Below are 16,886 nucleotides of genomic sequence, written 5' to 3'. Positions count from 1 at the left end.
GGCTGTTACCCTGTGCAACAGGATGCCAGGAATCAGAATACATTCAGAGAATGGATTTAAATCTCATCATATCACTGCTGATCAAAAAGTTGAATATGAACACATCTGTCAAAATATGACAAAATAAAAATGTAATAAAACTATAAAGAACAAGATAGCTTTTAGTTTTATACTGAGAAAATCCCAAATGGGTGGGGGCTTTATTTATCGAAATACTTTTAAATATGAGGATAATAAGATTTCTAACACACAATACTTATCTCAATAAACAAAGTAATATACTATATAATGAAGTTAAATAAATACAAACATTAATCTGATTAAACATTGAATGAATTTTCATACAAAAATCTAAAAATGTCTGCAGCAGACTAAGACAACTCAGATAAAATTAAAGCGAAAAAAATGGTCAAAAAAATGTAATGAGGAAAAAAACAGGAATAAAATTTAAACAATAAAAATCACTAGGAGTGGAGGAACAGAATTTGCAGAATTCAAGTTTTTCATTCAATTAATTTATTGCTGGAAATAATTTTCCTTGGTAAACGCCAAAAATTAAAAACTGGGAGATCAAGAGATACAAAGAGAAACCGAGAACATTCTTACATTTGATAATCTCAAACTTGCAGCCACAGATTATTTTCACCAGAATCAAATGGTAATTCCATTCTTTATAAAGCAAATACTTAGTGACTAGAGTAACTTGACTTTTACGTGACCAAATTAATCAAAGTGCATTAACACGTAAACTTTAGATCACTTATATAGCATTTAATAAAAATTGTCAGAGCATGCAACAATTACACATGAAAAGTGAAAATTCACTTCAGAATGTCTAAGTAACCACTGCACAAAAATAAGAATGACTTATCTACATTTAGAACAAAAGTAATCAACCAGACAAGATTTGCACATAATATTAAACTGAAATAAAAAGTAAACTTAAAAGAAATCTGTAGTCAGAGGCTGATTTTTCGTTCGCATATATTGTTTCCTTCATCCACCCAAAAAACCAAATAAAAAATCATGTACAACAAGTTTTCCTTGAATTTTATTAGATATGTTTCTCATTCAATTAATTCAGTTCTCACTTTGGAGCAAGGGGGGGGGAATTAGTTTCTTCGCAAAAACAAGCAATTCGGCCAGCAGAAAAGAAGGCAGTCTTTTCGGTGCACAAAACTGAGTTTTCTTTTGGTCCCAATTAGCAAAAAGACACTGAAGGTGCAGAAAGACTTACTTCATTATTTTGCCAAGTTTCAAATGTAAACAAATATGGCTACTAGTTTAAAAAATGGGCTTAGCTGCACTTAAACATCTTTCATATTGTTGATAAATACAATTACTGGTTTTACAATTCTACAACTAAAGGCATAAAATCCTTAACCGGAAGATGAGGACATTTTTTTGATAATCAGATTTTCATTTTTTGATCCAAAAATGCACAATTTACCACTATATAATAAAAACACTGAGCTGATTAATAGAGTGGGTATATATACATATACTTTTCATGCGACTGAATTGCAACCAAAAAGGAAGGCACACAACTACATGTAGCAGTCCTATATACAAAATTTCATCATTCTGACGCTACTCTTCTTTGAATTATGTGAGATACATATATACACCCACACCACGGAAAAATCTCTTTTAAATCCATTTTAAATAAGTTTTATAATTTGTTTAAAAAAAAATCTTTTATTCTGTCCTTACGTACAGATGTCACACAAAAACATCATTAAATTGCATTTGATAGCGGTCAAAATGGATATTTTTGTTGAAATATGGTACCTGCAGTTTTTTGTGATTACAATACTTCCTTTACTTTGTACAAGGAAAACCCTACTATTTTTTTACCACATTATAGCTCCTAAAGTATTTTAATGTGAATGAAATACAACTCATTTTCTTTTGCAAACTCATCATATCATCACTACATAGTATAAAACAAAGTCGCTTTCTCTGTCCCTATATCCCTATGTATGCTTAAATCTTTAAAACTACGCAACGGATTTTGATGCGGATTTTTTTTTAATAGATAGAGTGATTGAAGAGGAAGGTTTATATCTATAATAACATCCATTAAATAGTGGAGAAATACTGTTATTTTTGAGGTTTCGAATGTGATGTCGTAAATAATGACATTTTTTCCTCTTACATTGCAAACGCAGGCTGAACCCTACGAGATTTATCAAAATAATGTACTAAGTATTATACACATTGAAAAGGTCTACAGATTTAAAAATTGCGTGACATAGCGTTTGCGGCGGTACCGCGCCTATAAATAGCGTGTCGGAGGCTGCGGTTTTCCCTATAGCACTTTGAATTTAGCAGCGATCGGACGCGTTTATTATCGGAGCTCTCTAGCTTTCAGCGTGACGACGTATCAGTAATTATAAGTAAGTTTATGATAAATAATTTTATGATAGTAGTTTTAAAATATGAATGATATTCTATTCTAAGGTTAAATTTTAAATCGCACTTATAGTAATTATAAGTACATAAGGTTAGATAAGATTAGATTAAATAAAACCATAATTTATGGCTTGGAATTTTCTATTAAGATCTTAGTTAAAATTTAGATATAAACCAATTTAATGTCGGAGAAATTATTTTCAAATTTATTTATTCAAATTTTTATATTTAGGGAAATTATTTTCAAAAATCGTAACTTAAGGTGAGGTATGCAAGTTCAGAAAAAGATTATGAGCTGCGATTCATTGTTAAAATATCCATTACCTGTGCGAAGCCAGAGCGGGTCGCTAGTAACATATATGGGGACACAGAATTGATGAGTGTTATAGGAAAAATCTAGTCAAAAAATCATGAATCTAACAAACACACATAAAAAACCTGCGTTTGTAAATTTGTGTTCCACATGGATACAATGCGAAAGTAATGTTATTTCCACTAATAACTCATATTGCTTTACATATAGCAGCATATTTAGGAAATGAAACTTTAAACAAGACTGAGAACCCTACTGTTCATTCTCCACTTTTTATAGCTCGAATATTTTAATGAAGCATTTAATCCATTTCCTGTTGCAGATTCGGCTCAACATACAGGGGTTGGACAAAAATATGGAAACACCTTTAAAAAACATGTTTCTTTGCTTAATATGGTGTAGGAAACCCGTTGGCATCCAAAACAGCTTGCAGTCTTCTCGGAATGGACAAATACAGTTCCTGTATGTTTGCCAAGGGAATATTATACCATTCTTCCTGCAAAACGGTGGCAAGTTCAGATAACGAAAACGCACTTTCCGTTCTAATGTAGACCACAAAGGTTCGATAATATTCAGGTCTGGTGACTGTGGTGGCCAGGGAAGATGGGACAAATCATCCTCGTGCTCAGAAAACCAGTCCTGGACAATGTGAGTTGTGTGAACAGGGGCTTTGTCGTCTTGGAAGACATCATCACCATCGGGGAACAAAGTTTGTGCTATGGGATGAACTTGATCGGCCAAAATGTTCACATCAGTGTTGGCAGTCATGTGCCCTGACACAGTTATCATGGGGCTAGCAGAGAACCACGATATGGCTGCCCAAACCATAACAGAACCCCCGCCATGTTTCACTCTTGGCAACAAGCAGTCTGTATTATAAGCTTGAGATGGCGTTCTCCAAACGTAAACTCGGCCAGAAGTGGGGAACAATGTGAAAGAAGACTCGTCAGACCATATTACTCGCTTCCACTGCTCTATAGTCCAGGCTTTATGACTTAAACACCAACTTTTCCTGTTACGGGCATTAGCATCACTGATGAGTGGCTTCTCAATTGCAGCACGGCCAGCAATTCCCTGTTTATGAAGCTCCCTTCTAATTGTTTTGGTACTCACAGGGTTCGGTAACACAACATTCATTTCAGCAGTAACTTTTGCAGCTGTGGTCTTCTTATTTTTCGTCACAATTGCCCTTAATGATCGTCTGTCACGATCACTCAACTCAGGACACACTTTCGTCCGCACTGTGATTTAGCAGATGATGTTTTTCCGCTTTTCAAATATGCGGAATAAATCTTCAATACAGTACCTCTTGAAACACTAAACACCTCGGCTACCTTGCTTACGGAAGCACCTACCATACTTGCTCCAATTTGCCTACGTTCGAAATCTGTTAACTCTGACATAATGCAATGACAACCTCGCATAACAGTACTCCGACAAACAACTGAACTGTTTAGCACATTTACGAAGTTGTATAGGTGGCGTCAGTAGTCAAAAACGCCAGCGCCACCTACATATTTCATTAAAATTAATCTTTCTTTTCAAACATGCATTTCACAAGGTGTTTCCATATTTTGTCCATCCACTGTATATGGAAACAAAGCCTTGATGAGTAGTGCTATACGCTAAATTTTGTCAGGAAAACATGAATCTAGGAAACACATGTAAAAAATTCTGCATTTGTAAATTTGTATTCCCCATTGATAAAACGTGCGAGTAATGTTAATTCTGCTAATAACTCAAACTGCTTTACATGTAACAGTACATTAAGGAAAAACTTCACGAGCTTAAGTTTCTAGAACTGAAGTCAATAAACGAAATACTAAGTGATCTTACACTATTATACTGCACATAAAGTGGAAGCCAAAAACTTATTGATTTGTTTATTAACTGCTGGGCTAATCCATGACCCTAAAAATTGAAAATCATACAAATAGCAATGAAAATAACGAACACAATGCAATGTTAAAAAATTATAAGATTAAACCACTAAACCATCACGACTTCGCTTCAAAAATATTACACGTATGTTTTGCTTATTATGCAATTATTATACATAAAAGGATGGCAGAAAATTAGGATTATTGAGAAAATGGATTTAGATCTCAGCAAACTAATGCAGGCCAAAACAATGAATTTGAACAAATCCTTAGTAAAACGTAATGGGAATAAAAATATGAGAAGAATAGAATACACAATATAAACTGTGGGACTAATCTGCGAGCCAACAAATAAGAGAATATAACAATTAGCAATGAAAATAATAAAATCATTTCAGTGCGAGTTTGGAAAATTTCTGCTTGATAAACATTAGACAGCACCTTAAAAATGTCCTTTCCATTTTAGATCATCTCCAATAATGATAAAATGCGTAACTTCAGAAGACTGATAACATACAATTCAATACCTTGGGCTCGTTTAAAAGTGCTGTAATTTCTTTGTGTGTGTGTGTTATATACTGACTATCAATAAGTATTTGGGCACCTATGCAAATGACGATATCTGCGGTCCAAAGGTACACCACGGACTCCGCCGGTATATATCGTGTAGGAAACAGCATTGGCTTTAGTCGCAATTCAGGGGTGCACTTCCCGTGCAAAATCGGTGAAGGAACTTCTATGTCTTCTCCAAGCCGAGTGGAAGAAAATATTACTAGCTGTCATACAAAGACTTGTGGAAAGTATGCCCCGGAGGGTCCATGCTATAATTACCTCTCGTGGAGACTCTACCAACTATTGATTTTGAATAAAGTTAGTTTTTCTTTTCTATCACAGGTGTCCAAATACTTATTGGTAGTCAGTGTACACACAATATATGCTTTATTACGCAATCTGATGATGCATAACAGGATGGCAGGAAAGAAGAATGTACAAAGAGAATGGATTTGTATCTCATAGCACTGCAGACCAAATAATTAATTCGAACAAATCCCTGGAAATACCAGAAATTAAAATGTACATATATGAATCCATTAAAATGAATAAAATCCTAATATTAGAAAAGCAAATAAAGATTTAAGAAATATCATTCTAGATACGCTCTCAGAAATTCACAGCCATGCATTATTTTCATTTCACTCAAACGGTAATTCCAAATTATCATCACAGAGCAAATATAAAAAATATATAACGTATCTAACAAATTTGCATTGAAATTTTCTCAATTAAGTCAAAAATAATACAGTCTGGAACTAGGTATTAGATACACTTACAAATTTCTATGCAAAAGCAAAAAATAATCTTCATACTTCATTAGCGAAGCTTTTCCAGCTCTCCTACGATTTGTAAAACACAATTTCTGAGTTTTAACACATTAAGTAATCAGTGATCAGAGCCTGATTTTCATTCATATACATTCTGTTCATGTTCATCCCCCCATAGTAAAGCGGGGAAAAACGGTAGGAGAACCCTACTATTCCTTCACGCTGACCATGGGGTGTTATGCTGTTATAACAGGACCACAGGAAATCAGAATGTACTCAGAGAATGGATTTAGATCTCATCATTCTACTGAATTAGAAGAAATCCTTGGAAGTATGATGGAAACAAATATGTATTGAAAAGAACCCATTAAATAAAATGAATAAGGTTTTGTTATAATAGAAAAGCACTTATTAAATTCATTATCATTCACAGCAGTGTATTTTTTCATTGGAGTCAAATGGTAATTCCAAATTCTCATCACAGAGCAAATATTTGGTCACCAGAAAAACTGTGCATTTTTCAAATCAAAGCTTGTTTCCTTCTACTGGTTTTATTACTTCTGACACACAGTGGCAGCAATCGAAGTTAGTTTAGATATTGAATTTTCTGCTTGTACTGCTTAACTCTAGCATGTGATTTGCCACAATTTTCATCGTGCAGTTTTAAAAGCTAAAAACTCATTTTTGCCATATTATGCTTTTTTATCTTAAATTTTTTTAACTGGATTGCACGCAAAATTTGTGCTAGAAAAAAATGCTAGGATACAGTTTAAGGTGGTATGGGAAGCATAGAAATTTTTGCATCAAATATAAGGCCCATCCAAGATTCTCCATATGCTTGTTCAAGTGTTGTACATTACACATTCATTTGAGGTACAATGCACAACCATTTGACTGGTATGCAAGTCTCAAGGCTGGGCATGTAAGCCACTTAAACGGGTAACCCATACTTAAAAAAAAAGAGCAAAATATGTTTTAGCTATTTTTTTTGGTATGTAAAGAAAGGAGTTCCTTTTTTGAAAGCTTATTACTAGATATTATACAGTGACATTATGAAGATAACAGGATAAGCCAGAAGAACCTCTTTTATTTAATATCAAGACGGGCTGCATCAATATTATTAGTAATATTCTATGCACAATGGGACTACAAGGGAATTGCATATTATAAACTGTTGCCACCAAATCAGAGAATAAATTCATAAAAATACTATTTCCAAATATAGTTTTAAAAGCAAAAATTGAAGCAGAGACCAGAGCCCAAAATTGTCTAATCTTCAAAGATACTGTCCACCATTCATATTTACCACACACACACACACACACAAAAAAAAAAAAAAAAAAAAAAAAAAAAAACACTTTTCAGATGTCCCAATATAAAATGTATCTAGTATACATATATATCATGAAATTAAACTGCATTAAAATTTATTCAATCTTAAACCACAAATATTGCAGCCTGGAACATTTGTATACAAAAATAAGCTTTTGAATTTCCAAGAAATTTACTTGATGCAAAAGTAAAATATAAATAAGCTCCATACCTTGTACAGCTTTTTAACCAGCCCTCGTAAGATCAGTAAAATAATATAATTTCTGAATTTTAACACATCAAGTAATAAGTGATCAGAGCCTGATTTTCATTCACATACATTCTGTTCTTGTTCATCCCCCCAAAGAAAAGCAGCAAAAAACAATAGGAGAACCCTACTATTCCTTCACTACTTACCATGGGGTGTTATGCTGCATAACAGGACCACAGGAAATCAGAATGTAGTCAGAGAATGGATTTAAATCTCATCATATCACTTCTTTGCATGATATAATTTGGACACCACTGAGCCCTAAGTATGTAGGTTTGCTTATGTGTAGATTAAGTTAGCTGAAAATATTATACAACGTGAAAAAAATAATCTATATATTACACAGGTTATATCTATCATCAAATAATGAATATGCACATTCTTCCCATTGTGGGAAAATGGCAATACTTACAGCAGCAGCTTTCCACTCAAACGCGCATCTACAGCTCAAAATTTTATTATTTTTTAAATTGTGTGAAATTGGCACCCTGCAAAGCATAAGACATTTAATTTTTATTTCAAATTTAACTTGTCAGTTATTGGTTTACAAATTAAGTAAGTTAAATAGTATTAATTTCCAGCTGAAATCATGAAATTACATTAGATGAACTATATATTTTTCTTTTCTTTTTTTTATACAAAACTGTTTTAGGCAATCTGTACTATCGTAACTGTTGAATTCGCTTGAAATATTAACTCTCACACTGAGCTTATTTTATTATAATACAGTAAAAACTGAGATCTGGATGTCCAATATTCGAACCTCAAAGCCACCACCAACCAATTATTTTTAGGACTTTATTGGAGGAGGGTTATGCTTTAAAAATGCACATTTGATTTTTCCCTCCTCGTAATAAAACAAGCAGAGAGTCCCGATTCTTAATTCTCAGCTCGGTACCTAATAAAATACCTCATTATTGAAGAAATAATCATTTTAGCATAAGTTTGTGAGATAAAAAATTTGACTCCATAGCTGCATATCTGCTTGGCATGATCTCAAACCGAAACATTGTTGATTTTACACCAATATTTTATGTTCTTGATGGCAATCTGGCAAAACATTATTTATTGCTTCTAGCTTTCATCACTGACAACTTGAGTGATGACTCATACAGTGATGCCTAAACAATTTTTTTTATTAGTAATTGAATAATAAAAGAGTATTATCCGATCAGATTTAAATGCACTAAAATGTTGACAAGGAATGGTTTAACAAATATTCCTTTCCATACGCTAAAAGAAGATTTTGTTAATGATACTCATATGCCAAAAGATTATATTTAGTGTTATTTGAATTAAGAATAACTGATTTGTTATTCATCATAAAGCCAGAACTGGTGTCGGAACTCGCATGCTCACACCAGACAGCAGAATTTAGGGAAGAAGAGGAGTTTTTCATTGCAATGACAATGCCCCAATCATCAATAAATGGATGTTAAAATTTGTAGTATGGTTCTAGATCCAGAAAATACCACTGCCGATAGTGAAGAAAGTGACACAGGTGTTATTGGAAAGTTTTTTTTTATCGATTGACAAGGTAGTCCAAATTCTCTATTAGAATTAAAGATGAAGTATTAATACAAAAAACAATGTAACTTAAACAGCTTGCATTGAAAGAAATGTTTAATAAAGTAAACATATAAATGTAATAAATTCAGGAGAAGGAATTTTGATGTTTCAGAATGCAGAAACGACGATCCACAATGAATAGGAAATTGGAGGCGAATACAGATTAAATCTTCAGTTTTATTTTCAGTTACACACAAGTCGGCACATTAAATGTACCTGTTCCAAAAGGTTTACATTTTCGATAACTTTGTAGTAAAAAAAAAAGCAGACAGACAGCAAATTAGCTAGGCCAAAACGTGGAAAGAAATCGTGTAATGTTCAGGATGAAATCTCAAGTCAGACTGAGTTAGTTTTAGTTCTCAAAACATTCTGATTGGATGGTTAATAGACCTGTAAAATTATTATTGGCTGTTAAGAGTTTTAGTTCCGTTTACATCACCAGAAGTAAACGGTGAGTCATATGACAGATTTTTCTCGAAATGACGCAGTGCAGAGAGAGGTTACTATTTTTAGAATAAAGAAGGGAAATTTACGTTGCTTATTTAATCTTCTTTACTTTTCTTACATCAACATTAAGCTTTTATTTGTAAATTTTGATACTCTTTAGATCATAAATGCTTCATTATTTCATATTTTTAATTTTTTTATTTCTACATGGCATCTTAGTAGATTTAAAATGATCCAATACCTGGAAAAATCACAAATACAGAATCGCTGATGTTCCGACGAGTCCGGATCTTGGACTGTATAGCATTAATTTTTAAGATGTATAAATTATAAATTTATTTGCTGATTACTTCAGTAAGGCTTCTGGCCATCAGTATACTATTAATATTTGATACACAGCATTAATAATTAAGCATGGAGAAGCAAATTTGCAATGTGCAGGTTTCTGATATCCCTAAATCTTAATTCAAGAGTCATGCATATTTCTTTTGAAGTACAATAAAAATTTATTAATATTAAGAAGTAGCATTCTCCTAGCTAGATCAAGATCCTGATATAAGAGATGCAAATTTAGATATTAACTCCTTTAAGTATTGAGGGTTCTACTACAATTTTCTTTTTTCTATTTGTATAAATTGTTATTTTTTTAATATCAAAGCATGATATTAATTCTTCATGTTCTTCTGAATTTTGATCTTTAGAGGTTGGCAGGTATGATAATATCTAACAAAATTAGGTTAATCTTCAGACAGATTAACATTAAAGCTTTCCAATAATTATTTTAGGTAATAATTGTTACTAGTTAAGAGTTTAAAAATAGCTTTGTTTACAGGTTACTTGTTATAACTAAAAATTTTCAGGAAACAAAGAATTTTTGAGAGCTGAATACCTCTGTTAACAATAAATTAGGTCAGTCACAATCTAGAAAAATGAAAAATAAAATACTGCCAAAAACAAGTAGAGGCTAAGATGGAGGAAAATATTTAAGCATTTAAAAATCAGTAACAGAAATTGAATGAAAATGATATCAAAAAATAATACAATACCCCTACTCCAAAAAGAGACAAGGAGATACAGTATGCAAAGACATTTATTATGAAAACCATGCTGTAGAAATATATAAGTCTACATGGTGTTCTGTAATCCTGCAGTAGTGCCATACATTTTGTTTGTAATGAAGATTACTGAAAAACAAATGTTCAAAACATTCAGATCTGTACAATTTTCTCATTTAGAGCCTTTTGTCGATACTTTCTTCTTTGCACCTTAGAAAATTAAATGTAATTAATAAAGACATTTTATGCACTTACTTTGTAAAACTTGAGTACAGTTAACTTAACCTTCTTCTTCTTATGCTTATTTTTCTTGGGAGTAGTGTAATTCTTCTTCTTGCGTTTCTTTGCTCCACCACGCAAGCGAAGGACTAAGTGCAATGTAGATTCTTTCTGAATATTATAATCTGACAAAGTCCTTCCATCTTCTAACTGTTTACCAGCAAAAATCAATCGCTGCTGATCAGGAGGGATACCTGCAATTATTAAACCAACCTGTATTACAACTGAAAGTAATCTGTTCTATATCCAAATCTAATCTATGCTAAGCTGCTCACATAACCATTTCATTTTTCTAAATAAGAATTTAGCAGGTCAGACTTTGCGTATGCAAATAACACCGATTTCACTTCCTAAACTCATCAGTACTTTTCAATCTGATGACACACCCTGTATTTCTGACATTACAGTGGCATATTTCGGCTCCTTTCAGTATACTATTAGATGAAACAGAAAGATTGGGAATTGCAATAAAGAAACATTTTCTAATTTTCAAGACAAAAATCCTCTAAGAAACTAAATGTGGCAGAAGTCTATAATTTTTTTTTTGTATGTGTATGAATAAGTCTACATCAACCTAAGAAATTTTATAGTGTTCATTAATTATAACGAAAGCATGAGACAAGGAATTGGTGCATATCGTTTAGTAATTATTCCAATCAATCATCACTCTGTTGTGATTCAGTCAAAACAAGCTTGGGTTAGCAGACCTTAATTCTTAACAGTATCAGAAAATCAAGTGGCAGTAACATGAGCAACAGATCACGTTTAATTCTCATCAAGAATAAAAACTGCACAATTTTGGCCATGAATAAAATTTTAATTTTACAAAGTAGTTATTCAAACACAATTCTTTGTGAGGAATATTTTTTTAACAGAATGGTCACTTGTTCAACTTTCAGCAAATCTCAAGCTGAGAAATCTACTACAGTAAATTATGATTAGACACAAAATGTGATTGTACAAGCCACGCCAATTGGCAAGGTTTTAAATGGAGAAGTTACAGGTGAAACATATATTACAATTTTACCCTTTTATCTGCTGTTAATAAATTACTTTTAACAGCTTACCTTCTTTATCTTGAATTTTAGTCTTCACATTTTCAATAGTATCACTTTGTTCAACCTGGGGGAAAAAAAAAAAAAAAAACATTTAACATTTCAACTGAAAATAACGCTAGTTACATGCCTGTTAATGTTATTAATAGCATCTTGTTTTAAAATATTAGCAATACAATTTATTACACGGAGAAAAAGTATCTTTTTTTAAAGTATTTAAACCCCCTACTTTATTTACTTTGATCAAATATTACAACATTTTGCAAGACTTGTCATTACTTTCTGAATATACCATTTTTTGAAAAAATATTTGGTTTAATTCCTATTGCTTATTTTTAAGGAAGAAATTAATAAGGAATGAGAATTTTTCATCAAGAAAATGCCTATTAACAACGTAGAAAATATAATCCTTATACAGTTTTGGCATAAGTGAAGAAAACTGCTACAAACTTTCTATTATGTTGCATGTGATTGAGTATACTGCAGACATTCATTTTGCCTATCTTTGAGGCTAAAGTGGCAAGTCTCGGTAATGAGCGGGCTGAGCATCTGGCTAAGCAGGCGACTTATCATAATATTGATTTAATGCTGTCAGCTACCAAGTCTTATTGGAAGCACATGGCTTGGAAAAAACTGGCCGATTGGAATGCTGAATATCTCGCTTCTTCAAAGGCCCAGTGGACAAAGAGATTTTCCCTTATTGTTTTCCAGTAACTTAAGTGTAGGCATTTTCAACCAGATCATATACTTATTTCAATATTATTACTAGTGGATTCTGTGCTTGTGGTGATGCGATGGAATATATTTTATTACACTGTAGGTTGTATTTGAATGCCATCTTGTTAGGAACTCAGAAGCCTTTGCAGTCTTGCACAATTTAATTTGTTGTTTGAAGTTTTAGTATTATTATTTATATGATTGGATTTTAATCTTTCATGTGTCACTGAATTATTTTGCATACTATTATGACTATGTTTTAACTATTGAATTGCATCTCCTGTATTATGAGTTACTTATATCTGTAAGCCTTGCAGAATATTTCATCGAACACGAGGAATTTTGTATTTGTTTTCTTAATTAAAAAATAAACTTCAGTTAATAACCAAATGTCTTTTTGGATTTAAAATTAACCAAAACAGCCACTTTATTTTGATGCAGATTTTCACTGGTTCATTTCACTTAGAATTAACAGCAATTTATTGCTCTTTCCTGTAAAGAAATATGTAACTAAACCATTTAAAATAAACAATTTCTGAAGTACAAAATCTAGAAAAAACTATTTAATCTGCACAAGAATTTTACTTCATTCTTAATAAACACTACATCTCCGGTGTTTGAAAATAAAACCAAGAAGCGAAAAACAGCAGATAAAACCAGTAAAAAAGGTTAAACTCTGTAGATTAAAACAATTTTAATGACTAATTATTTACTATAACATAAAACAAAGAAAGCAACAATTCCTAAATAACACTATTTTAAAGGACAGTCTTTTACAAAGAGGGATATAAAACATTAGTAAGGAATACTACTCTCATTAACAGATGCATTGGATTATTTCATTGTGGCAAATAATACATTGGCTATTTAGCCAAATGGAGCAGGCTATCTTCTAGGAAAAGCAGGCCTGTACTCAATGCATGGAGAAAACCATGAAAATGTGAATTTAAACTACCAGTACTTAATAATCTTGGCTATAGTGTAGCATTGGGTGCCCCTTTGAATAGGGAATTTTTTAAAAAAATTTGGCGATAAAACCTCATTTCTGGTTACCATGATAGTTTTAACTTTGTTATAGCTTTTTGATTTTGAGCCAATGAAAATTTAATTTCAGGTATTGTTTGAAGGTGTGCATCTGACTGAAGAAACAATCTTCCCACACTGCTTATTAAAAGATTTGCACTAGGTATTGTTTGAAGGTGTGCATCTGACTGAAGAAACAATCTTCCCACACTGCTTATTAAAAGATTTGCACTTGGTGTTCTGTGATTGGGGCTTAAGCCGTCTATCCCTGTAAATTATAGAAAGTGCATTTGTTTTCACTAGTCCCTTATAAAGGTCTTCTAAACAAAGAAGTTTTTGTTATATGTGTACTGTTCCAATACAATTTGTTTTTTCATGATACTGATTTATTTGTACAAGAAAAAGTAGATGATGCAATTCAAAAACTTCAAATTAAATATTCACAATCAAGCACATAACTTCAAATAATACCTGAAATTTCATTTTGACTGGTTGGGCAGACAGGCCAGCAATGGTTCATATATGGGGGAAGTTTTTCTGATAATCACCCTGTACTTTGACACAGCATAAATTAAAAAGCTACATTTGAGCTGCAAAATTAAACAGTTACATTTATCTATCACACGAGTATTATATTAAGTAACAATCAAGGGGAGATTATTCTGAAAATCACAAAAGTGACAGAAAAGAATTTACACAATTTAAGTTGCCTCAATTAATTAAATTTCATTTATTGCTAAAAACATGTCTTTAGTAGAGGACAAAAAATTAGACTATGTACGTATGATTACATAATTAAATATATAACTCATTTTTCTATCTACTACAATATGCTCATGAGCAGATTGGCCATTCAGCAAAAATTTTTTAGGTTAACTTCATACACAGTAAGATCTTGGGGGGGGGGGGGTAACTCAGATAACTGGCACTCGCTGAACTTCACGAAATCGCACTCAAGCGACATGCGCCAACCAATGGGCACAGTACTTAAGATTACTAGTTTAGATGTCAGCTCGAGAAGGGAAGGGGGATAATTTTATTTGTATGTTTGAAGCTTACATCTTTAATTATTTACACATGCTATTAAAGGTAAATATTTGAATTCATTTCATAAGCAAACTGTATTTAGCTATTTCATTTTTTAATATATTATATATATTCCTGTGTCAAAAAAATTTCCCCTTTGCTTTTAGAAAATTTACTCATAAATGCTTGCAATTTTGCCGATTTCTTAATTTATTCACTGGATACTGTCAGTTATTTCTGATGAACATGAGATGTGCAATACAGCTTTCAATTATATTAAACTAGAAATTTGGTCTTCTACAGCATTTTAATGTTTGCTATATGATCTCGGAAATTTATAATTTTCCAATGAGACTTTTTTCATCAGACACACATTTTTTATATCTAAAAACTAAGTGCTGCCAACTGGATTTATCTTTTTATTTGGTATTATTTAAAACATTAGAATTTATAAAATGTTTTATGATTATTTTCATTTTACTTCCTACTGAAGAAATTTAAAAGCCGCTCAACTGGCATAGTGGTTCATGATACTGGCTGCTATATCAATGGGCCCAGGTTTGAATTCAGAAGAGAGGATGTTTGTAAGCTTATAAGTGACTGCACAAGGGGGCACTTGATGATGGGTAGGCGGCTCTCAGACCACATCCAGGATGTTAGTTCTCAAAATTGGTCAGAACTTAACAGCTAGTTTAGTGGTATTATACCTGTACAACGACTTAACTTACGGTGTCCCACCTATCGTTACTTGTACCTGATAAAATTACAAGCAAAAACAAGTCATTCGAAACTTAGGTTTTGTAGTATAATTAGTTATTATTTACCCAAAATTAAGATTTTGTAGATAGTATTTTCACTGTCAAAAAATGCAAATGCCTTGATTAAAATTCTAGGATGCATTTAAAACGAGCTGACTCAAATCAAACTCGCTTTTATGTATTACTTAAGCTAAGTACATTTAATGTTCTCTCTTTTTTGACGACTACTGCATACTTTAGGTATGATTTTATATGACAGCTTACTGAGCTACCACTTACTTTAGCACTCAATACAGTTATGAACAAAGCAACAAGATACTACTTACTTCAAGAGTAATAGTCTTTCCAGTAAGGGTTTTCACAAATATCTGCATTTTACCTAAAAAATAAAGCAAATGATCAATAGCAATTCACAACAGAATTTTAAAGATGAACTTAAAACTTTCATTGTGTTTATTCTTTAAGGAAGGGGGATTTAATCATAATGGAGCAAAATTTTATTTAAAAATATTTCATGCATACCTTTACCGAATAAGAACACATATTAACATAATTTAAAAGGTTCCGTGTAAACGAGAATAAGCCGAGATAACACATTGCTTATAATTCGAGAGCCGAGCCATCTATCAAAGCGAGATAGCACATTGAAAATCTTGTTAACATTTATATAGAAATTTGCTTATAAAAAGATAAATAGTTTAAATCCTATTGCGTATAAGCTCACACTTATTTATTTATAAAATCTTAGTGAAATGAAAGCACATTGAAAATCTTGTTAACATTTATATAGAAATTTGCTTATAAAAAGATAAAATAGTTTAAATCCTATTGCGTATAAGCTCACCCCTATTTATTTATAAAATCTTAGTGAAATGAAGGAGTTACATAAAAATTTTAAAAGCTTTTAGCGTATAATAAATTACATGAGTATTAACCAGATCTAAAAGATCAACATTTTTAAATACGGGTGAAGTCTAACTGCGTTTCTTCTGCATTATTTGAAAAATTAAACAGAAAAATCTGGTAATAATTAATGGATATTACACATTAAATTATTACATTAACGTTCTGGGAGAGAGAGAAGGGTTAAAACGTGGCTTTTCCTTAGGCTTAAGTTACCCAACGATCTAAGACATGTTATACACGTAACATTTACGTTCACCATAAAGTGTATTTATTAACAGATGCTTATTAAAAAAAAAACTTACAGAGGAAACACAACAGAATAACACCTCATAAAAAAAATGATTACATGAGCTCTTTACAACAAAGCCTACCAATACACGATGGCGCCTACAATTCCACAAACACGTTTCGCGAATCTCAGACCATGAACAAAATAGAGTTGCCACCACGTGTTTGAAAAAAAAAAAAAGATTTAAAGTTATAAACTGAGATTATTTTTAAATATTTAATTCTTCCTATTATATTTGTAACATTTCTTA

At 32.0% G+C, this 16,886-nt stretch overlaps 1 protein-coding gene across 2 annotated transcripts in view; it reads right to left on the bottom strand.

Annotated features, from left to right (window-relative positions):
- The window catches only part of RpS27A (ribosomal protein S27A), a 34,112-nt gene extending 17,320 nt beyond the window's left edge, over positions 1 to 16,792 (bottom strand). The window contains exons 1-4 of one of the 2 annotated variants that reach the window (XM_035374421.2): positions 16,650 to 16,792; positions 15,768 to 15,820; positions 11,930 to 11,984; positions 10,839 to 11,056 (exon numbers count right to left, since the gene is read on the bottom strand). In XM_035374421.2, coding sequence (XP_035230312.1) covers positions 10,839 to 11,056; positions 11,930 to 11,984; positions 15,768 to 15,815 — 321 coding nt within the window. In that variant the 5' untranslated portion in view covers positions 15,816 to 15,820; positions 16,650 to 16,792. The remainder of the gene's footprint in view (positions 1 to 10,838; positions 11,057 to 11,929; positions 11,985 to 15,767; positions 15,821 to 16,649) is intronic. The other variant, XM_035374422.2, reaches the window with a different exon arrangement.
- Between the last annotated feature and the right edge of the window lie 94 nt (positions 16,793 to 16,886).

This window comes from Stegodyphus dumicola, chromosome 4, assembly GCF_044657685.1.
Source record: "Stegodyphus dumicola isolate Sdum_Otavi_A_Nest chromosome 4, ASM4465768v1".
Taxonomy (NCBI): domain Eukaryota; kingdom Metazoa; phylum Arthropoda; class Arachnida; order Araneae; family Eresidae; genus Stegodyphus; species Stegodyphus dumicola.
The sequence above is the reverse complement of the archived record's forward strand: the minus strand, read 5'-3'. Positions and strand labels throughout refer to the sequence as shown.